This window comes from Dipodomys ordii, unplaced genomic scaffold, assembly GCF_000151885.1.
Source record: "Dipodomys ordii isolate 6190 unplaced genomic scaffold, Dord_2.0 Scaffold46, whole genome shotgun sequence".
Taxonomy (NCBI): domain Eukaryota; kingdom Metazoa; phylum Chordata; class Mammalia; order Rodentia; family Heteromyidae; genus Dipodomys; species Dipodomys ordii.
In genome coordinates this window covers 9,795,384-9,818,827 of record NW_012267262.1, presented here as the reverse complement: position 1 = coordinate 9,818,827, position 23,444 = coordinate 9,795,384, and the positions used below count along the sequence as shown (strand labels likewise).

At 35.6% G+C, this 23,444-nt stretch overlaps 1 protein-coding gene across 1 annotated transcript in view; it reads left to right on the top strand.

The window, feature by feature from the left end:
• Nucleotides 1-23,444, top strand: part of Dcdc1 (doublecortin domain containing 1) — a 118,913-nt gene that overhangs the window by 2,342 nt on the left and 93,127 nt on the right. Inside the window, exons 3-6 of the mRNA XM_013019549.1 lie at nucleotides 10,162-10,431; nucleotides 11,609-11,762; nucleotides 12,224-12,426; nucleotides 19,954-20,014. Of these exons, the coding sequence (XP_012875003.1) occupies nucleotides 10,162-10,431; nucleotides 11,609-11,762; nucleotides 12,224-12,426; nucleotides 19,954-20,014 (688 nt within the window). The remainder of the gene's footprint in view (nucleotides 1-10,161; nucleotides 10,432-11,608; nucleotides 11,763-12,223; nucleotides 12,427-19,953; nucleotides 20,015-23,444) is intronic.

Sequence of the window (23,444 nt, the reverse complement as noted above, 5' to 3'; positions counted from 1 at the left end):
TGCTATTATCTTTTATTGTATTTACATGAATCAATCGTCGTCTCTCACTTTCTTATACTGCTTCATTGTTTCTCTTATGCTGTCACTCGATCTAGATTTGCTTGTTATAAAGTAAAAACTGCTGCTCTAGGATCTTATTTCCACAAGAAAACTAGCACCAACCATGTTGGTTTGACTCATCATTTGAAGGACACATGACTGTCAAAGTCCAGGCTTGTGGCTACTTCTGAGAAAGCTGGACCATAGGAATCTTTTCTTACCCAGTTGTAATCTGATGTATTTCCAAGTGATATGGATGACAGAAATGATTATTTATTAGCAACATGTTCTACCATAATCATAGAAAGTGTCTGCCAATGCAGTAGTCAGCAGCTTCCAGATATAATTACAAGTTAAAATTCAGAGAATATTATAAACAAGATCTCCTTCAATTCCACAGATAAAATAGTTTTAATGATTTTATTATTTTTTTAGTCAAGTAGTTTTTTTTATTGTGAAAATACCGCACAGAGGGGTCACAATTACATGGGCAAGGTAATGAGTACATTTCTTATCAAGCATTGTTGCCTCCTCCTTTGTTTCCCCTTTCCATCCCTTCCCATCTCTCACCCACCAAATTGTACATCTCATTGTTGCCATGGGTCCACCTGTAACCCTATTTAAATGATTTGTTTTTTCCCTTCCAGTTTTAATGATTTTATTTAATTTTTTTTAAATTTTTTTTAATTTTTTATTTTTTTTATTTTTTTGGGTCCGGTTGTGGGGCCTGAACTCTGGGCCTGGGTGCTGTCCCTCAGCTCTTCAGCTCAAGGCTAGCGCTCTACCACTTGAGTCATAGCACCACTTCCGGCTTTTTTCTTTTTGCTTATGTGGTGCTGAGGAATCGAACCCAGGGCCTCCTGCATGCAAGGCAAGCGCTCTACCACTGAGCCACTTTCCCAGCCCCAGTTTTAATGATTTTAAACTGCCATTCCTATAGTGAATGTAATTTCATGATTTTCATAATGGAAAGTGTGTCTTACTCTACTGGCAGCTCGATGAATTTCCAACGCTTAAGAGTTCCCTGAGGACTGTCCTTTGGATCCTCTGCTAGAAAAGTAGATTCAAGTCTCAATAATGACTTCTAAATTGTATCCTCTACTATTATAGGCATAAGACAGTACTGTCTCATACCTCTGTGAAGGTAAAAATACCTCGAACCTGCTGAATGATACATAGTAGTGACTGTGCTTTATCTGAGCTGCTTTTAATATGTTACCAAAGAATGTTTTCTTTCCAGATGATGATTGAGAAGCTAAAAACATGGTGCTAGTTACCAAAGCAGTAAGGAAACTTCTCATTTCAGGGAGGGTTTTAAAAATCTTTTTGTTTCTTGTTATTAATGGAATGTTAGTTGTCTAACTTTGTTCAGATGACTGCAAAGCCTGGAAAAAAATCTGTTGCTGCTATTGATGCATAGCATACTGTTCCTATTAATCTTTTGATAGAAAATAAATACACATATATAATTGGAATTATTAGAAACTTTAGTTGTGCTGTCAATTTTGGAAAAACTACCCCAGCTTACCATATTGAGTTGGCATTGTACAGAAATTAACAGTCATATTGGTCTGTTAAATGTTTAATTTATTATTTTTTTCATTTGTACCAGGATAAATGAATGTTCTATATTAAATATGTAAGACCTTACCTACTTGGGTTTGATTACAGAAACTAATAAAGTATTCTCTAAATAATGAAAAAATTGTTTCCCAAGGATGAAAATTACTTTTAGTGCATTAAGTGAAGATTGAGTCCATTTTTTTAATTTTTTAAATTTATTTTTATTTTATTTTATTTTTTTTGTCGGTTGTGGGGCTTGAACTCTGGGCCCGGGTGCTGTCCCTCAGCTCTTCAGCTCAAGGCGAGTGTTCTACCGCTTGAGCCACAGCACTACTTCCGGGTTTTTAGTGGTTTATTGGAGATAAGACTCTCATGGACTTTCCTGCCCGGGCTGGCTTTGAACCGTGATCCTCAGATCTCAGCCTCCTGAGTAGCTAGGATTACAGGCATGAGCCACCAGCGCCTGGCAAGTCCGTCCAAAAGAAAATAAACACTAATAATTTTTGGTCATAGATTATCTAGGTTGCTATTTCATAGATAGATCTTGCTTTTCAAGAACACTATGAGTATCTTATCTGTTCATCTACTTTATTATATCATCTTATTTATGGTGGGCATTTTTTACTGAAACAATACTTTGATCCTTTTTCGAAAGTGCACATTTGAGTCTGTCATCTTTTCTAGGAACTATTACATCATTTTAAGATGAGCTGTTGGATCACTCTATGGGATTGATTGGTGGCAGAAAATGTCCAACAAATTACACTCTCCTCAATTCATAACTTTTTGGGTTTTCCTTCAAGCCCTTAAAAATATCTTTACAACATTAAGCCTTAATATATAATTTTCTTAAAGATGAGTTTTTAAATAAGTTTTTTATTGTGAGAATACTGTACAGAGGGGTTACAGTTACATGAGCAAGGTAATGAGTACATTTCTTATCAAGCAGTGTTGCCTCCTCCTCTGTTTTTCCCCTACCATCTCTTCCCTCCCCCCACCACAACTACACTCCCCCCCATCCCTAAATTGTAAAGTTCATTTTTCAACAGTGTCTTCTACATCTCATTGTTTAAATGGGTCCACCTGTATCGCTATTTAAACAATTTGTTTTTTCCCTTCCCCTCCCCAAATTATACCAACATCAAATACAGTGAAAACAGGGGTCACGCCGTGGGAGAGGGACATACAAAACAACAAAAAAATCACATGGTACCTTATAAATACGTTGGAAACAACAGCAAGAAAGAAAAACAAAACACTCCTGTCCCTATCTTCGGGTTAATTTCGCTTAACTTCATCTTATCTGGCCATATGTATGCAGCTTTTGAGCCTTTCTACTTGTCCCAGACATAAAGTAGTTATTGCAAATAAAGGAAACCATGGGACCTATGTTTCTTTGGGCCTGGTTGACTTCACTTAATGTAATTTTTTTCCAAGTCTTACCATTTCCTAACAAATGGGGGCAATGTCATTCTTTCTGATGGAGGCATAGAATTCCATTGTGTGTGTGTGCACATTTTCTTGATCCATTCATGTACTGAGGGGCATCTGGGTTGGTTCCGTATCTTAGCTATGGTAAATAATGCTGCAATAAACATAGTTGTGCTGGTAGCAAAACAGCTTGGTACTGGCACAAGAACAGACCTCAGGACCAATTGAATAGAATTGAAAACCCAGAAATGAACCCACAGACCTATAGCCACCTAATCTTTGATAAGGGAGCTAAAAAATAGAATAGAAGAAAGACAGTCTCTTCAGTAAATGGTGCTAGCAAAATTGGTTAATCACCTATAGAAAACTAAAGCTAGAACCTTATATATCACCCTGCACCAGAATCAACTCCAAATGGATCAAAGACCTCGGAGCCAAAGCAGACACTCTGAAAACATTACAGGAAGGAATAGGAGAAACCCTAGGTCTCCTTGGCACAGGCCGAAATTTTCTTAATAGAGACCCAGAAACACAACAAATCAAAGAAAGTTTAGACAAATGGGACTGCATGAAGCTGCAGATCTTCTGCATGGCAAAGGACATAGCTAGCAAGATCAATAGAAAGGTCACACATTGGGAGATGATCTTCACTAGCCATACAATGGACAAGGGTCTCATATCTAAAATATACCTGGAATTCAAAACATTAAATCTACCAACAACAAATTCTCAAAGAAATAACTGCCCAATAAATAAGTGGGCTAAAGACTTAAAGAGAGTTCTCTGAAGAGGAAATAAGAATGACCAATAGACACATGAAGAAATGCTCAACCTCTCTAGCCATAAAAGAAATGCAAATCAAAACAACACTGAGATACCACCTCACCCCAGTTAGAATGCTATAATCAAGAACTCTAATAACAGCAGATGCTGGAGGGGATGTGGCCAAAAGGGAACCCTACTGCATTGTTGGTGGGAGTGTAAACTTGTTCAGCCCTTTGGAAAGTAGTATGGAGGTTCCTCAAAAGACTCCACATAGAGCTCCCCTATGACCCAGCAACCACACTTTTGGACATTTACCCAAATGATCACAAACAAGACCATACTAAAGCTACCAGCACAACTATGTTTATTGCAGCATTATTTACCATAGCTAAGATATGGAACCAACCCAGATGCCCCTCAGTAGATGTATGGATCAAGAAAATGTGGTATATATACACAATGGAATTCTATGCCTCCATCAGAAAGAATGACATTACCCATTTGTTAGGAAATGGAAAGACTTGGAAAAAATTATATTAAGTGAAGTAAGCCAGGAGAAATATAGGTCTTTGGAGAAATATAGGTCCCATGGTTTTCCCTTATTTCCAATAACTGTCTGAGACAAACAGAAACTGTCAGACAAGTTGATGTTAGGCAAAATGAACCCCAAGATAAGGTTTCAAATGCTTTTTTCTTTCTTGAGACTGTTTCCAACATATTTATAAGATGATTTCTTTGTTGCTTTGTATGTACCTCCCCCAGGGTATAAGCCCTGCTTTCATTGTATTTGATGTTGATATAATTTGTGGAGGGGAAGGGAAAAAACAAACTGTTTAAATAAGGTTACAGGTGGACCCATTACAACAATGAGATGTACAAGACGTTATGTTGAAAAATGAACTTTACACCTTTGGTGGGGTGGGAGGCGGGGGATGTGGGGGTGATGGTAGGGAGGCAGTGGGAGATGGGAAGGGGAAACAAAGGAGGAGGCCACAAGGCTTGATAAGAAAGGTACTCACTATCTTGCCCATGTAATTGTAAGCCCTCTGTATGGTATTTTTGCAATAATAAAAAAAATTCTTTGGCCTCTGTATAAGAAAAAGAGACATTTTGACAGGCAACACTAGTATGAAGTGACAGCAGGTACACATCCTTGGTAACTGTCATTATTCTGCTGTTGAATTCACATCCAAACTAAGTGATAACTTAGACCTATGATTTGTTATTGAGCCATGGACTGTCATGTAGCCACATTTCTTATCTATAAATAGATTTTTTAGCCATATACAGATCTTTACCACAGAAATGAAAACTTGTCAAGGATGCTTTGTGTTTCAAAAAAAAAAAAAGCAGAGCTGGGAGAATTAAAATTCCATGTCTGGGCTGGAATGTAGTTCAGTGGCAAAGTGCTTGCCTAGCAAATGCAATGTCCTGGGTTTGATTGCTAATACCAAAAAAGAAAAGACAAAAAAATTCCATGTCATTGTCTGCGTACACTAAAATTTCTAGCGAAATGTTTTTGACTTTATAGAAATTTCAATGATAAAAAATAACCACTTGGCTTGCCTTTTATCCTATTAGGAAATTAATTAACGCTAATCATGAAATTACAGACAAGGCTAACGTAATCAATTATATTATTATTAATTATATTTAATTAGTTATAGTAAATATCCAGTGTCCATGACATTTAATCTAGTTTTCTCTATGCAGATAGAAGAAAGCAGTAGGAAAAACAGAAAACTCACCTGAAAGTGATTTTTGAAAACAAAGGGCCTTTATTATCTCACTTAGAAGCTTCAGAGATAGAGCAATTATAGGTTTGAATCTTAGTGAATCAGTAGTGCTATCATAGAGACTGGTTCTTTGTATCTTTCCCTCTGCTAGTTTCCCTCAGAATGTTGAGGTCCCTTCTAGATCTTTGGCTTAACCCCACTTGCTTGCAAGATGATTCATCACATGTTCACTCAACAGTGTTCAAAAGAAGGTGGCTGATTTCCTTCTTGTCCTTCATCCTCACTCCCTTCTTTCCTCCTGTCCTCCCTTTTCCTTCTCTCCCTTCTTGTTTCTTCCTCCTTGTTTTTCCTCCTCTGTTCTTCTCTCCCCTCCCTCACCTCCTTATTAGATTTTTCATATCTCATTGGCTAAAGTTGGATGAGAAGCAGATTATTTAATCAGCCATCACTAAATTTAGATCTTTGAGTATTTGCCACTACAGTCTGATCAGGGGTATAAAAGCAAGATGAGTTTCCGTACATAATAAAGTTTTTATCTAGAAAAATTGGGGCAATGATGATTAATGATCAGTGCCTGGTATAACTTTTGGCTTCAGCTTTATTATAGTTTATTTCTTAATTTTTTGACAATGGCATTTTTGTGACACATTATTTTGTATGAAATCATAGTTTACTGATGAATAAGTGATTATATATAAATATATACATATATAATCACTTATATAAATATTAATATAAATAATAATAGAAGTGATTTATATCACTTGAAGTCATATATATATATATATATTTTTTTTTACAGGTTAGGTTCCTTTGGAAATGTAAAACACATAAAACAAAATAACAGTGTTTAAAAAAAAGAACCTTACTTATGTAACTGTAACCCCCCTGTTCATCACCTTAATAAATTTTTAAAAGAGAAAATGAAAAACAAAAAATATTATCTTTGCCAAGTGGGATATGAATCATTTGAAACAAAGCATACCAGTAGGCATACGCATACTAGTAGGCATAAGCATGTATCCCTTTGTACATTGATTCTGATAGGATCTAGGGGAATGATTTAGAAGAAAGAGTCTCTTTCTTTTGTACTTGGCAGTCACTCCATCATTGAGTTTTATCTCCACCTCTTGTTTTTTGTTTTGTGGTATGTGTGCTTGTGTGTGTGCGTGCGCGCGTGCATGTGTGTGTGTGTGTGTGTGTGTGTGTTGCCACAGACTTTAAGTTCACTATGTAGGGAGGGTACATGACAATTATATAACATGTGATCCTCCTTTTCTACTGAGATGGTCACATCTGGCTGTGCTCAGCTGGTAATGTCTTTCTCTGCTCCTAACCCTTACATTTCTACAGCAACCAGCTCTTTTCCCTTGGCAGTTAATTGCAATTAGTAATTGTAAATTTATTAATGTTTGTGCCTGTTAGAACATTTCTCCCTTCCATTAGAATATTATTGTTATAACGGAAGGAGTTCTAGAAAATACGCGTCTTGAATTTAGGTTAAAATTTTTAAAATACTTATGATCTCATGGGAACATGCTGTACTCTTTGGGTCCCAACCTTTTTGCTTTTAGTTATGAGGTCTGCTTTTGCCTGGATTGTCCTTGAATTGTAATTTTGTTGATCTCTAATTCCCAAATAGCTGGGATTGCAGATGTGAGCCACTGTAGTGGGCCCTAAACACTTCTTGATGGAGTAGTGTTATATAAATTAGCAAAAAGGCACATAGATAAGAGCTGTAGAGGATAATACATTGCCAATATAATGGAGAGATTTATAGGAGATCACTGAACAGCACCAGTTGGTAGAAATCCTTAAGTGTGAAACCGAAAGATATGATATTGTTAGATTTTTTTCAAAATGCTATAATAAGTTATAATGCTATAATAAGATATGACATTGTTAGATTTTTTTTCAAAATGCATAGTAAGTTTCCACTAATACAGTCTACCTTTTTCAATTGAAAGATAGATTTCATGGTGAAGAATATTATCAAATGTAAATAGACTGAACTCTCTAAAGACAAAAGCTGCTCATGTTGCATATACACACACCTATCGATAAACACACTTGTGCATGCACATATATGTGTGTTTAGGGGTGGAGAAGTATTCACTTTAATATGTAAGAAAGACTTCAGATTTCAAAGATATGTGTGTGTGTGTGTGTGTGTGTGTGTGTGCACGCGTGCGCGCGCCAGTCCTAGAACTTTAACTCAGGGCTTGAGCACTTTCACTGAGCTTCTTTGCTCAAGACTAGTGCTCTACTACTTGCACCACAGCTCCACTTTTGGGTTTTTTAATTTTCTATTTTTTTGGTGGTTAATTGGATAAAAGAGTCTCACAGACTTTCCTGCCAGGGCTCATTTAAAACCTTGATGCTCAGATCTCAGCATCCTGAGTAGCTGGGATTATAGTCATGAGCTACTGGATCCTGGCTCAAAGACTCCTTTTTTAAAAGGAGAAAGAGATCTTTGAAAGAAAAAATGGGGGAAAGTAAACAAAAAAGAAAATTACAAAGACTGTATTCTACAGTGATGAACATACATCTACATATGAGAACTATATTGGGTAGAGAGCACTATTAGTTCACTGATCCTAATGTTGCCATACCTTCTTTGCCTCTCGCCTCCACTCATGGTCCCCATATTCCAAATGCCACTTTCTTCCTGGTAGTACCTATTCATCTGCACTCATTTGAATAGGAGCCTTCATTCTCTAACCAAAGAAAAATAAAGAAGCTTAACAGTGATGAATCAGATAGAAAGAGTGTTAAGAAGAAATTGTAAAGCTAATTAATCAAAGTTTCAATCATATCGCTGACACTTTTCTGTTGTGTGGGCCCTTGGCAAATTATTTAAGTCCTGGCTTCACTCAGCTGTAAAAGGGGAATACCATGGCTATTCTAAGTATAAAATGATAAATATGTATAAAGTGTTTATAGTAATTGGCTATTAATATTGGAAATTAATTGGAAGGTGGCTCAGTGGTAGAGTGCTTGCTTTGCATGCATGAGGTCCTGGGTTCCATTCCTCAGCACCACATAAGCAGAAAAACCCGGAAGTGGCGCTGTGACTCAAGTGGTAAAGCTCTAGCCTTGAGCTGAAGAGCTGAGGGACAGTGCCCAGGCCCAGAGTTCAGGCCCCATGACCAACGAAAAAAATGGAAAATTAATCAAATGAAGATTATGATATACTATTTATTCATTGTCTGGCCCGTGGATGCACAGTTCCTATGACTGAACAGATAAGAACCCCAAACTGAGGTACTCCTCAAGGAAGGGCCACAGCTGGAGGAGCTCAGGATTTAGGCAACTTTGTCTTGGGTGGGGTTGGAGCAACATCTGTTCTCACCATCACTGCGCTATTCTGGCATCCCATAACCCTGGAATATTTGCAACTGATGGCTATTCAGTAAAGCAGTGAGGGAAAAGAACAGAGGTCTAACAGCTGTGACCCCACAGCCAATTTTAGTAGAGACTTAAAATAGCTTTAAGTACCTGTGCTATACCACCGTGAGGATTCTCGAAAATAAATTGGGAGGGTTTTGAAGGGAGAAAGAAAGTCTTGTGTTATGATGATAAGTTACCATACTGGCCATTGCTTTAAATAAATTCCTTGATGGTAAGATTGACATCCAGGAAGACAGTCCCTCCCCCCTCCCTCCCTTCCTCCCTCCATTCTTTCCTTCCTTCCTTCCTTCCTTCCTTTCTTTTTGGTTGATCGTAGGACCTGAACTCTGGGCCTGGGTGCTGTCCCTCAGCTCTTCAGCTCAAGTCTAGCACTCTACCACTTGAGCCATAGCACCACTTCCAGCTTTTTTCTGCTTATGTGGTGCTGAGGAATCGAACTCAGGGCCTCATGCATGCAAGGTAAGCATTCTACCACTGAGCCACCTTCCCAGCCCTGACGGTCTTATCTTTTTATCTACATTCTTTTGGTTCAGCATTGACAACAGCTATCTGAGACAGGTGATCCATTTTTGTCACATGAGAATTCGTTCTCTGAGTGACTGTTTTGGGACAAGAATGGTTCATGAGATCTGTGAATCTTTCCTCTGGCTATTTGCTGCTCCTGATCCAAGTTGAAGAGCTTAATTTCTGGTGCTGTTGCTATGGAAATACTGCCACCAACTATTTTCCAAATACTATGGAAAAGATGACAGGACAGCTGCTCCAACCATCACTCATCACTGGTGGGGAAATAGTTCGCATGCTTCTTAAGGGTAGGGCACAACTCTCTCGAACTTTTGTGTTTTTTAGAGAGAGAACATTTAACAAAGAGAACCTAATAATTAAAATTACATACATTGTCTCAAGCATTCCACTGATTTCCTTCTTTTACTAAGTGCAGTAATGAATATTAGTGGATTTTATTTAAGATTAAGCTTGGGTTCAAACTCTCACCCTGTCAATTTATTAGACCTCTCTCACCTTCAATGTCGTAAGTCTGTAAAATGGGGATAAATATACTACCCATCTCCCAGGAACATTGTAAGCCTTAAGTAAAACACTGGGTAAGTGTGTACTATTTTGTCTAACACTTGTCCTACAACTAGTTATTATGGAGTTGTTGTGAATAAGTGATTATAATCGATTCATTGGTTCTTCCCTGTGTTGGTTCTTTCAGGGAGTTAATGTCATCCCAGGCAAAAGCAATTATTAAAACTACTGATAATAGTTTACGGCCTCCATTTGTCCCCAGTAGACTTTTGCATTCAGTGGGAGGATCAGACGGGTCAGGACATCAGGATTGCTGTACACATCAAACAGCAACAGATCACAGCTATGAGGAAATATCAAACCCAGATAGCTACATATCAAACAGTAAAAACAATTCTCGATTCATATCAGCATCCAAGAGAAACAGGCATGTCAGGGCTCTGGTGGGTCAACTGAGGTAATCAAAGCTGCTCTCTGTTCTTTCTGACTGATTGCCAAAGGTCTTTACTTTGAGCAGAATTTATAGTGATTCAGTTGACTATCTCAGACATTAAAATATAACCTACCTCTTGGGTTTTGTTTATTTTTCTTTCTTTGAGAGCACCAGAGTAGAATGTTGCTAATTACACTGTGGAAAATATGAGATGCACTTCAAACTGAATAATCAAAAACTCTTGAGAAGTATTTGAAGCAGAATCAGGTTGGAAACAGGAAATAATCTTGCTGACAGGTTATTTCTTTCTAGAAAGAAATGTATACTTTTGATATTTAACTAATATTTTGAAACAGAGTTGAACTGAAACAAGCTTATTATAAAACTATTTTGTACATGTTTTCATATTGAGATTATTGTAATAAACTATTCAAAATTCAGAGGCAGAAAAACGTTGCTGAAAACCAAAGTCAAACTAAGAAACTGAAATTTCCATTACTTTTAGGTGTTTGAATAAGTGAATATATTGTATACATTTACCTGAAGTTTTTTAAACTTTAGAATGCCAATTTTGCTTCTTATAGAACTTTAATGTAATATTGTTAGAGAATTCTGGTCAAGAGGTTGTTAGGCAATGTGCTGTGTACTTGTTCTAAGAAAATGGTAAAGATAAACCCTGGTTTTGTTAAAAAATACAACTTAGAAATCTCAATTCTGACTGCCCCAAATAGATTGAAATGAAGATGATACAACTAAATTTAGAGTCAAGTTTTAGTTATAATAACTTACTTAAATTTCTTCAATTATCTTTTAGGTCAAAGAACTTTTATAAGCATGAAAACTTGGCATTTTCTATTTCATGATATCAAAACCATATTATTATAATTTTTGCTGTCAGAACATGACTATGTCTATTATCTATCCATCTGTCTCCTATCACCATCTAATTTTTCATAAGTGTTATTGTTATTTCATAAGTGTAATGATAAAAGTGAGTTATTCTGGGATATGAACAATGTTGACAAGTATTTGTATGCGTTTGGATATTTAAGTAATGAGAATCTCATTCTTTAAAGGTTTGTTAAGGAATACTCATATCTGTAGGACAGTCTTTAGGGTCTATATTTGAAAAAGAAATTTGAAAAATAAACAATATCATCATTAATATGTACCGATTTTCATGTACTTTTTTCTTTTTTAGAGTTTCAGAAAATTCCCTAACATTTTATTCAGCTCAGAACTGGCAAAGATTGTCTAAAAGATACAAACTTCAACCAAGAGTGATTAAAGTAACAGCTTACAGAAATGGATCTCGAACAGTCTTTGCCAAAGTTACTGCACCAACCATCTCCTTGGTAACTAATATTCCGAGTGTTCAGAGCTGTGTTTTCTCACTCTCTTTAGAATATAGAATAATGAGGAAAATGGCATTTATTGTGTTAACTTTTTTCGAAATTTAAATCTGTAAGTTGTTGCTATATGTAAATCTCATGATGTTTCATTCCTTTCCTTTTAAGAATCAGTATAAAAATAGTGTAGTTAGCAACTACTTGATTATATAACTCATATGACATTGCTTTTATAGTGTTATTAGAAATGACACATGGTTTCAAAATTAAAATTAGAAATTCTTATTGCTGTGATTTACCTTTTATTTCCATGTTTTCAGCTGCTAAAAAATACAGTATATTAATCGATTTATTAAACTTGACCAGAGATACAATTGAGCTTCTATTTTGATCATTAGAACCTTATATCCTGTGGAAATGTTTTACTTTGCTGTAAATCACTTTGTCTTACCTCTTACTTCTTCTAGTTGCTGGAGGAGTGCACGGACAAGCTAAATCTGAATACGGCCGCAAGGCGAGTGTTCTTGGCAGATGGCAAGGAGGCCCTCAAACCTGAAGATGTACCCCAAGAAGCTGATGTTTATGTTTCAACAGGAGAGCCTTTTATAGATCCACACAGAAAAATTAAAGGTGAAAAAGGAATGAAAAAAAAACCCTATCCTCATACAAAGTACATTGCTTAAGGGACACAATTTTAAAATGATTTTCATCCTGTCTCTTTTGCATGGTTTAACAAAACTAATGTTTACGCATTTACAGCTCAGTAAGAGGATAATGTGCTTAATGAAAGAAAAATCCACTGACAGCCACGTTTATTGCCCTTCATTAGCATTGGTGCTTAATTTAATATAGATCTGAATAGACATTAGGGAGCCTGCAGGAGGTTAAATGGTGAAACTGTAATAAATTAAATCAGAGATTATTGAATTTACTGTTTAGTTTCTGTGACACTCAACAGATAAAATTCATTAGCCTTATTTTCCCAGAAAACAGTTCAAAGTTTTGAGTATAATCTATTTATTTCTACTTGTGGTTTTTTTCAGATCCATTAATATAATTAAGAAAATGTGGCCAATAATGAACTTATAATTCTTGTATAGATGTAGTTTGCCTAAGAATATTTTTCATAAGGTAAATGTTATGGCTTGATTTTAATTCCTTCATCAAAATATTACATAGATTTACATATCTACATATACATACCTATATATAATGTTTATTTTATATCTATGTCATGTTTTTTAAAGCCTATTGTTATTTGAGGATTTTCTAAAATTAAAAAAACATCTTTCTTTGGTGGAAAAGAATACATTTTAAGAGAGAAATAAAAATACCAGCATCTAAGGATAAGTACATTGTACTCAGAGTTTGCTATCAAGTGCTATATATATATGATAATTGGATTTAAATAACATAGGGATTAGAACATGGCCATAAAAATTGAGTGTGTTTAACTGCTGTAATTCTCTGTGCTTTCTAGACCTTATTAGACATAATTTTTTTCCATAACTCCTATAAAGCTGGTGCATCAAAGGCAAGTCTAGGCAATAATTGCATAAATAAAAAAAGTAATTCTGAGATTCATTACAGATGAGGTGATGAAAATTCCTCTTGTATGAAGAGTATTATATAAAATGATGCTGAAATTTCCATCTCTTTCATAATACTTTATCATAAAAAATAAGTAATATCTTGAATTCTCTAGAAAGTTCAAAATAATTTGGCCCTTGTAAAGAAACTTGTTGCTACAATGATCATTAAAAATTCCCTATATTATAGAATAGACCCATGCATGTTCAGATTTGGCTTTAAAATTAAAAGCATGTTATGTTATTTTGAATTCTTAGAAACACTTGTTATATAAAATTATGAATCTCAGTGAGAAAATACATTTCTATAACTAAAAAATTAAGATTTATATGATTGCTTTATTAAGATCTTGATTAGTTAATAAGAAATACTTATTTTATGAATAATGATATTATGGAAGATATATCTATATAATGTACATATCCATACACACATACATGTATTATTTATATTCAAGCTACAAGAAGAAAATTTCCTAGACATGTAGGCATAAAATAATAATGTCATACACTTGACTAAGTTTAGTAGGTAATTTTTAAATGTACAAACTAATTTCCTCCTACTTTTTATTTTTTCTTTTATCCGTTTTTTCAAGCCAAGTCTATAACAACAACAAAAAAACTTCTCTGCTTTGTCTGCATATCTTTGGCTGTGTTTCACTGTGACATGCACTGCTGTTCTTTTAGCACCAAAATGTTGGCACACATTCCTGAAAATTTCACACCATCTCTTGCTGGATCAGCAAGCTTAACCCACCAAAATCTGGTGTTGTGCAATGGTTTTTGACTGATAATCAATCTTTATGCTGCTCGACAGTTGTTGCTGGGACACGGAGTAGAGCAGGTGGCAGATGTGTCTGTCTTTTGAGAAAAGAAATTGTAGGTGAGCTTGGACACAGACTAGCATAACCCATGTCCATTAAAAAGACTTAGTGTAAGTATAATTGGAAAAAAGCCCCTCATCTTAGTTATGTTCTTAGATAAGTCTGAGAATTGCTATTTGTTTTGGAATGTTGTTTATATGTGCAAATATGTATGTGTACATACACACATATATTTAACTCATTGTGGATGAACTGGCCATGTGTTACCCACATAGTCACAGAATTTTTCAAATCATCTAAATCAGATTGATGCCTACCATTTTAACATACGTTTTATAGTTTTATCCATAATTTGGCAATTTGATCACAATTTTTTTTAAATTCATAACTTTGAAGATAGTTGATAAATGTAGGGTGAAGAGACATTAAAAGTTAGAAAATTGAACATGCTAAAAGCTTTTGGCAAGATTTTGTATTACTGGTATTTCTAAATGAGCATGAGTATTTTATATGCAATGAACCCAAATACGTTAGAGTCAGTACTATGTTTTTATTTTTAATTTACTGATTTTATTCATGCAACAATTTTATTAGGACTTACTATGCCTAATAGATCCAATCAGACAGACAAAGGAGGGGATTATAGCCTAGATTTTTTTACATCTCTGATTCAAATTCAGTTTATTTCAATGTAAAAAATTTAAACAATAGAAAGTTTGATTAATTATTCTGTTACTTGCCCTGGCATAGGGATAGACATCTTGTCCTTTAAACCACTTGAGTTGGGTAAACAAGTTTAAAATTATGTCAAAACTGAAAATACTATTCAACAATGTGATCAGATGGATCTACCATTGCCAAAAAATTTCATTTCTGATACAAGAAAGCCAAAGAAATCAATACATTCTTTGGCATTTATGTTTTTATACTGTGTTGGTCTCTTTATGCTTTGGAATATCAATATGCATAGTGAAGTTTTTCTAATGCTGGAAAGTAATGTTAGACTACTCACTAAGATAGAAAAAAAACTATAGAACATCTTTGATTTTTTAAAAACTATTTTACTGTTCCTTTTGAGCATCACTGTTGACAACCAGTGGCATTGCATTTAATAGAAAGCCAGAGAGCTATTCATCACATACCTCCAAACACAAAGCTTTCATTTAGAGGTCAAGCCAAGGTCAAAACTGACATGAAGCATTCCCTGTGGAAATACAATATTAGAAAAATCCTTACATTTTAAAGTTGAATGCCTAATCAGAAAGATTAATCATGGATGGGAAAATTTTTAAAAAAGCATTTTATGTAATGACTACTGATGAAAATGTCTTATTAGGCCTTATAAATTCTAGCATTAAAAGATTCTGACATTTATTAATAATTATGCTAGAATTGTGGGGATGTAGTTAATGAATTGTTTCAAAAGGCATTTGAAAAACTTTACATATTCATGGCAGTGAGGTTTAGGTTCTGTTCCCTGTTTACTAAAGCTTTTGCTTAATGATAATACAGAGAGAATTCTTGGATCAGCTCCATATGGTTTATGGGAGTTCGGTTTCTTTATAACAGCTAGGATCTATAGTCAGGGCAAACACATCCTCGTGATTACTTTAATGTCTCAAAGAACATGGAGGAGAAAACTGCTTATGTCTAATACATTATGTTCAAATTTCTAGTTTATGTAGCTCTGATTTACCTTTAAAATTACTTTCATATTGGTACTCTCTGTACATCCTGTTCCATTTGGCTACCAGAGTTTTCATTTACACTAATTCATTTTAGTCTTGAGGTTTGTTAACTAGAAGTTAAATTGAATTTTATGAATAAGATTTTACATCTTAGTGTTCTTGGTTTTGAAGATGTAGTCTCAAAAAAAAATCCATGAAGGAAGTCCTTGATACTACACCTAAGATCTAAATTTAAACCTAGATATTTCTCCTAACTCCACATGATCTACAAAATGAAATAATTTGCTGTGACAGGTTGTGATTGACAAGAATATGTGTGAGCATGTTTAAAATAGGCCATCTTTTCATGTAGAAGGAAATGTCAGTGAAATGATGGATTCTCATCATTTTAATTATTGATGATTTGGAAATATTTCAATTCCACGACACACAGGACACATTCTAAATAGCAGCATAACACTTTTTCTCATATATGCATCAATAATGAAATGTTCTGTCATATTTTATTTTTCAAAAAATGCATTAGTTTAATGAACCTGGACTCACATATTCTATTGTTTCATTGTATCTTGCGTGCGTTTGTTGATTTTTTAATGGTTGTGTTAAAAGCTTAAGTTTCAATAAATGACTCACTACTCACATTGTGCCACACCTCATATTCTGGTTGTTCTTAAGACAGATGTGATACTCCTGTGCCAGTTGCTGCTTTATCCTGCTAAAGCTAATGCTGGACTGTGGGGTGCCCACCTATAGGCAACCATGACTTAATTGAAGTAGCCTCAGGACTCAGGGTTGGCTTTCCCATTTCCTTACCATCATTTTATTTAAATAGTGTGTGTGTGTGTTAAGTGAGATTATTACTTCACTTTTCTCTCCCAATTATCTGTATGTACTCAAAAGCAGAGAAATAGCATTATAGAGAGAAAGAGAAGATTCTTGTATTTCTGTAACTAAGGGTAAAACTAAAGGCATATATTTTATGTATTTCCCAATTCCAAAAATTTTAAGCCTTTGATAAATGTGCATGTAATGATAATTACTAAAGATTTTCCCATAGCCAGAGGGAAAATGTAGAGAAGGTAGGCATATTGATGGTAACAGCTCCTTACACTGTCAAATATATAAAATCATTGAGAAACACAATTTTTTAACATACTCATTAAATGTTGAAATGTATACATACACAGATGCTGCACTTAATACATCTTTGTTGATTCCTACAAACCTGTCACTATCTTGATAACTTAAATGTCTGAATAGTTTCTGTATGATCATATACCTACCTATGCGCTTTGTGCCAATACTGGGGTTTGAACCCAGATCCTTGTTCATTAGCGCTGTTTGCTTGTTCACAGCTAGTGTTCCACCACTTGAGCCATATCGCCAGTCCTCCATTTTGCCCTTAGATATGAAGTCTCAAAGACTTTTCTACCTGGACTACCTTAGAACTATGATCCTCAGGTCCCTTTCTAAATAGAAAACAGAAAACAGAACATTATAATCTTAACTAAGATTCCAGATTAATGAGAACCCTGTTTGGTCTACTCTCTCAGAGTAGCTGTGTAGGTTCAGGAAAGCAGCAAGGACAATTTTCTTTCTTTATCACTACCAGAAAAGCAAGTCTGGGCAAGTCCCTTAATCTCTAAGTCAAGTTTCCTTATCCAAACTTGATCATAAGGCTATACACCTCCCACCATTATTTTGAGGATTAAATAAAATGATGGCTGCAAAAATCTGACATGTGATATATATATATATATATATATATAAAATTTTGTCTGCCCTTTGCTCTTTACCTATCTTCTTCTGTGTGTGTGTGTGTGTGTGTGTGTGTGTGTGTGTATTTCCTAAGCTTGTTTTCACACATTTCACACAAATTGACACATATACCTAATTTCACTACCAAAGATATTTATTAGGTCTGAGATTTTGAAATATGACCAACCAAATTAGTATCTACTGAGCAATTTTGTATACAGCATGATGAGAGGTTCAAAGTTAGAATCTTTGAGCTCTATCAAAGATATAGTTAAAACTCAAGGCCTTATATAAAAGCCCTAAATGGCCTTACTCTGCTGTATTCCAAGAGTTGTATTTTTAAAAACATTCATGACCTCAGGCTAGCCTTATCTTTCAGGCTGCCACAACTTATTTAGTGAAAGTTCATAGAAAAGTTCAAGGAAAGGATGACAACATTTTGATTGGCACAATAGATGGGATGTTTGTAATTTTAATCAAATTTAAATTGAAGACATACTTCAAATGATATGTCAGACTAGTGTTACTGAGTTAAAATCTAATGACAACCACTGTCGTTATTAGTTAAGTGTAGCCATCATGCCCATAGCAATAAATGATGACACTTAAGAACATGCAGAAACAAAGAGTGCAAGTACTTAGAGGAAAGGGAGTGACTAGAAACTCAATTGAACACAGGAATGTGACCTGGATTTAATCTATTTACCAAACACAGAAGCAATTGTGTTTGGAGAAGATGATATAATTGAATATAGCAGTATGTTTTCTTACTGTCAGGGCATTTATATTTTATAAACTCATCTTGCACTCATGCAACAATGTATTCTTCATATTTAATGTCATTATCTCTACCTACTTGACAGTCTGAACATTAATGTATTTTCAAGTTTATTATCCAACTACAAGAGAAGGAATTTTTAAAAATAAGATTTTAAATAAGCTTGTGGATTTGAAACTGCAAGTGTGCTACCATTATTCTAATTGTAGAATAAAGAATGATTCTTTTATTGGATACATGCAAAATGGAAAATAATGATGAGGGATACATCTAGAATTATCTAATTGTATGATAGGCATTGGATTTTTATAGCCAACTGAGGAAATGTACTTAGATTGAAGATAACCCTTTAATAAAGTAGCAGACTGGAATATACTCTATATTTTTCATGATTTGATTAAAAATAAGCCATGAAAATAAATAGGCCCAAATGCTAGTGACTCATTTTTGCAACCCTAGCTATTCAGGAGGCTGAGATCTGAAGACTGCATTTCAAAGCCAGCCCAGACAGAAAAGTTCATGATCTGTCAGCATTGCTATGTCCCAAGCGCTGTATCTGGTGCGTTATTAAGAAACAAATGCTTACACTGAAAATGCATGATTAACCTGTATTATTTTGCTAAATATTAAACAATCTCACTTGTTTACAATGAAACAGATAATAAAGGTACAAATTGAAAATGCAATCCATGTCCTAAAATGGTTTCAGAGCTAGTAAGAGGCAAAGTTAAGATTCAGATGCAAGAAACATAAGCTTTGGAGTCCGTGCTCTGTGCTCTGTGCTGTCTATCTAGTAAATTATTTTAGTCATCATTGATAGTATTTTATTAGACAATGTTACTGGTTGATTTAGAAGTCCTTTGTTACATAGAAATTTTTTTAAATTGCAAGTCATTTTTCAATATTTATCAATATTAGCAATATTGAGTACCTTCTAAAATCTACATATAAATGTATGTTGTGATGCTTCAATTTTTACTTTATTCTTTGGTTTTCCTAAATTCCTCTAGAGTTCTTTTCAGAAAACTTACTTGGAACTTCAGAAATAGGATCTTTTACATTTTAGTTGTGGAGTAAGGGGTCTTTAGATGTTCTTAGGTAATAGAACTATGATTATATTCAACTGGAATGCATTTTATTGTAACAAAGAAGTAGCTTTAATGCACTCAGATTTTCAGTCCTCACTGAAGCCCTAATCCATGGCTCAAGTAAACATGATATGTTTAGCCAGACAGGTACATACTTATGGTACAGTTGTGTAACTCCTTCACAAAAAGTGAAGGACAAGGTATTCAAGCTGGATAATGTTTCCCAAATGACTCCAAAATGAGAAATGACTCCCCCAATGAGCTGTGAGCCATGTACAGGTGTTTATATTAAATATATTTCAGGATCCTTCTTGGCTTTGATTTGCTAAGAATCTCTTGGTAGGTATGGCTAGTCACTGTGGCTCTCATTTGTAATCCTAGCTAGTTGGGAGGCTGTGATCAGGAGGATTGCAATTCAAAGCCAGTCTGAGCATTCATATGAGACTCCTTCTCAACCAATATCTGGGTACAGTGGTACAAGTTTGTCATCCCAGCTGTATCAGGAAGCCTCAAATACACAGACCATGGTACAGGTATGTGCCCATATAGTAAGTGAGGTCTTATATAAAAGAAACAAAATAAACAGTGCAGGGTAGACATGGGTGACTCATGTAATCCTAGAACTTAAGAGACTTAAGAATGGGAGGATCATAGTTCGGGATCATCCAAGGCAGAAAAATTAGTGAGACCCCTTCTCAACCCACAGTTTAATGCAGTAGGATATACCTGTCATACAAAAAAATACATAGGAGATTTAAGACTGGGAGAGTTATGTTGCCAAGCCAAGCTAGGCAGATTCCACAAGATTCCATCCATAGAAAGGAATCTAGACAGGGTGATATGTACCTGTGACCTTAGACATACTATAAAACCTACAGTAAGCAGGTGCACAAATGGTGGGAAGTGAGATCTGTCCTAAAAATAACCAGTGAAAAACAGGACAATAGGTTTGGCTCAGAATAATCATGCAAATCTAGCAAGTGCAAAACCCTGAATTCAAGCCCCAGAATACCACCAAAAATAAAATGATAAAATGGAAAATAAAGTAATCAAGGCAAAAATAAAAAGGGCTGTAGCACTAGAGCACTTGCCTAGCAAGCATGAGTCCTTGAGTTCAAACCCTAGTACCCCTTAAAGTAAAAACAGATACATGTGTACTCACATGTAAATTATGTAAAATCTACTTTACATAATTGATATGTTTATGAAATGTGGCATAAATTTTTTATCAAGTCATTTAAACAAATGACAAGAGGTGATATTTGGTGATCATACCATGTGTAGCATCACCTGAAATAGTAATAAGAAATATTACTTATTTCCTATTTGTTAAGGTTTTAAATGTAAATGCATAAATAGGATATGTGCTTATAAATAATAGGTAATAATTTCTAGCTGGTTTTTATTATCTGGTACCATGCTATTGGTTTTCACACATTATTGAATGAATGAGTGGATGAGTGGATGGTATAGAATCTAATTCTCTATAGGCTGAGAAAAAAGTCTCTAGGTCTTTGTGGCCTACAGCTACAAAGGAATCCCTAAAACTGGATGTTGAGAGGGATTTATGTTTGCTTAAGTGAAGGACGAGGGTAAACAGGGACAGAGTATAGTCAAGGGATAATGAACCTGATGGCTTAAGTGGAAGAGTGCTCTAAACTAGAGTAAGTTAAAACAAGGAATTTTGGATGGTATCCTATTATCTATAAATTCCTCTGTCAGAAATCAGTTTCAGGGAAAGGACTATTTTTCCTTTTCCTTTGCACAGAATCTAGCACATAAGATAGGATCAGTGTTGTTGCCTGGTAGTGAACAACTTTAAAACATAGATCTAAGATTCTATTTAGGCCATGAAAAATAGATGTCAAAAAGTCAGACATATTTGAAGAATGTGAGATGCAATAGAGGAGAATCAAATACAGTTTGGGTGCTCTTGCAGATGGGAGGAGGCTGAGAGAGAAAATAAAGTGGGCGGGTTTGTTTGGGAATGGGAAAAAAGTGATGATTTTAGAGGTACTATGAGAAACGAATAGTTGAGAATTCGATTTCCCTTTTATTCCATCTGAAGTCAGTGTCCTTAAAAGCAGAAACATATTTTTTTGTTTAAGAGACTTATCCAGGGAGTAATACTCTCAGGTGAAACATGTAGGCAGGCAAAAAAAGAAGCACAGAATAGGGGAAGAAGTATGGCCAAGCCATGTGGTCAGGTGACGTCTAGTCCCAGTGGAAGACACAACAGAGTGGCCCCTCCTTGAAGTAGAAAGACTGCCCTGAAGTCAGTCACTGGCCTTGGGCTCTCCCTGTTGTTAGAAGACGATAGGTAAAAACCTGAAGATATTTCCTGGCTAGGTTACTTTCTGCCAAGGTCAATTCTTAGGAAAAGGGTGCAGCTGTGAAATGGCAGCAGCCAAGACTCACAGCAGCTGGAGTTTGGGGGTATGCTTGCCTGCTAGAAAGGCACCTTGTCGGGGTACCAACTGTTGTTACTAAACTCTACTCTAGTCTCTTCAAATAGCATCATGCCAAGAACCTTCTAACAGCTTTCCAACACATCCCAAATAACATATAAAACCTTTACCTTGACCTACACAATCTGGCCCCTTTCTGCCTTTAGCTTTATCCACATGAACTCTCAGAACTTTTTCTTTTATAAAGATGCCAAGTTCTTTCTTAACTACAGATGTCTGGTATTTGGTTTTTATTCTGCTTGAAATACTCTCCCCCCCACAGATTATCACAGCAAACTTCTTGTGTAGGCCTTGATTTCAGATGCCTCTTCTTCAGAGAGGCCTTCCACTTTTTGTCCTTAAGAGATTGAGAGATGTTCATGGTGCTCTGTCCTCTTGATAGCTGTTACTAAGGTGCATTGGTGAATGGACAACCAATAAATATAATTGAATGAATAAGCAGTTAGAGAGACAACTGTGAAAGTAGAAAAACTGACAGAAATGAGAACTGTATGAAGTATACACCAATGTATGCAGAAAGATGTGAAATTTTGGCTGCAGACATAGTGAATTTGAGATAGTACAGAAGACATATGATAGTGGAGAGTATACTGAATTGAGTAAATATCCAAGCTTTATCACATATTACCTGCAAGTTAACTTACTACTCAGTACCTCAGTTTCTTGCCCTACAAAGGAATATAATATTACCTCTATCATGAAGTGATTGAGAGGACTGAATGAATTAATAACTACACATCACATAAGATAATGTCTGGCTAACAGGAAGCCTTGTTTTCAAATGGAACTTATGGAGCTCTGCATATGGTGGAGATATTTTCAATGCTGGCTAGGGACTAGGGTTACAAGAGTGAATCTCATAGAAAACATTTGAGGAGCTGATCTCTCAGGGTTGTGTGAGGGCTCTGAGCATACTTTCTGGAATTTGGCCTTCTTGGCTGAAGTAATCAAAGGGAAACCCTTCTATACTCAGAACTCTAAATCCAGATCTAAGACCTCTTTTCTTTGGCCTTGGTGGAAGGGGCTCCTTGTGGCTCATCTCTGATTTGACTCACTGTCTTCCATTGCTTCTCAGTGTTCACTTCACATATGTAGCCAGGTTCTCAGAGACACAGTCCAGTAGATTCTGTTTTTCTGGTTGAATTCTGACTAATGTAACAATAAGGAGCTCCAGAGCTCCTAATAAAGTGTAGGATTTTAGGAAGTAGGGGAGGAAGTTACTATTTACATCTATGTACTAAAGCCTGGTAGAAACTTTGTAGATGAGAAATCTAAGATTCAGGGATGGACACTTAATCGAATACCATTAAGAAATGGATCTGGGGCTGGGACGGTGGCTCAGTGGTAGAGCGCTTGCCTTGCATGCTCGAGGTCTTGGGTTCGATTCCTCAGCACCACATAAGAAAAAAGCTGGAAGTGGCGCTATGGCTCAAGTGGTAGAGTGCTAGCCTTGAGCTGAAGAGCTGAGGGACAGCGCCCAGGCCCAGAGTTCAGG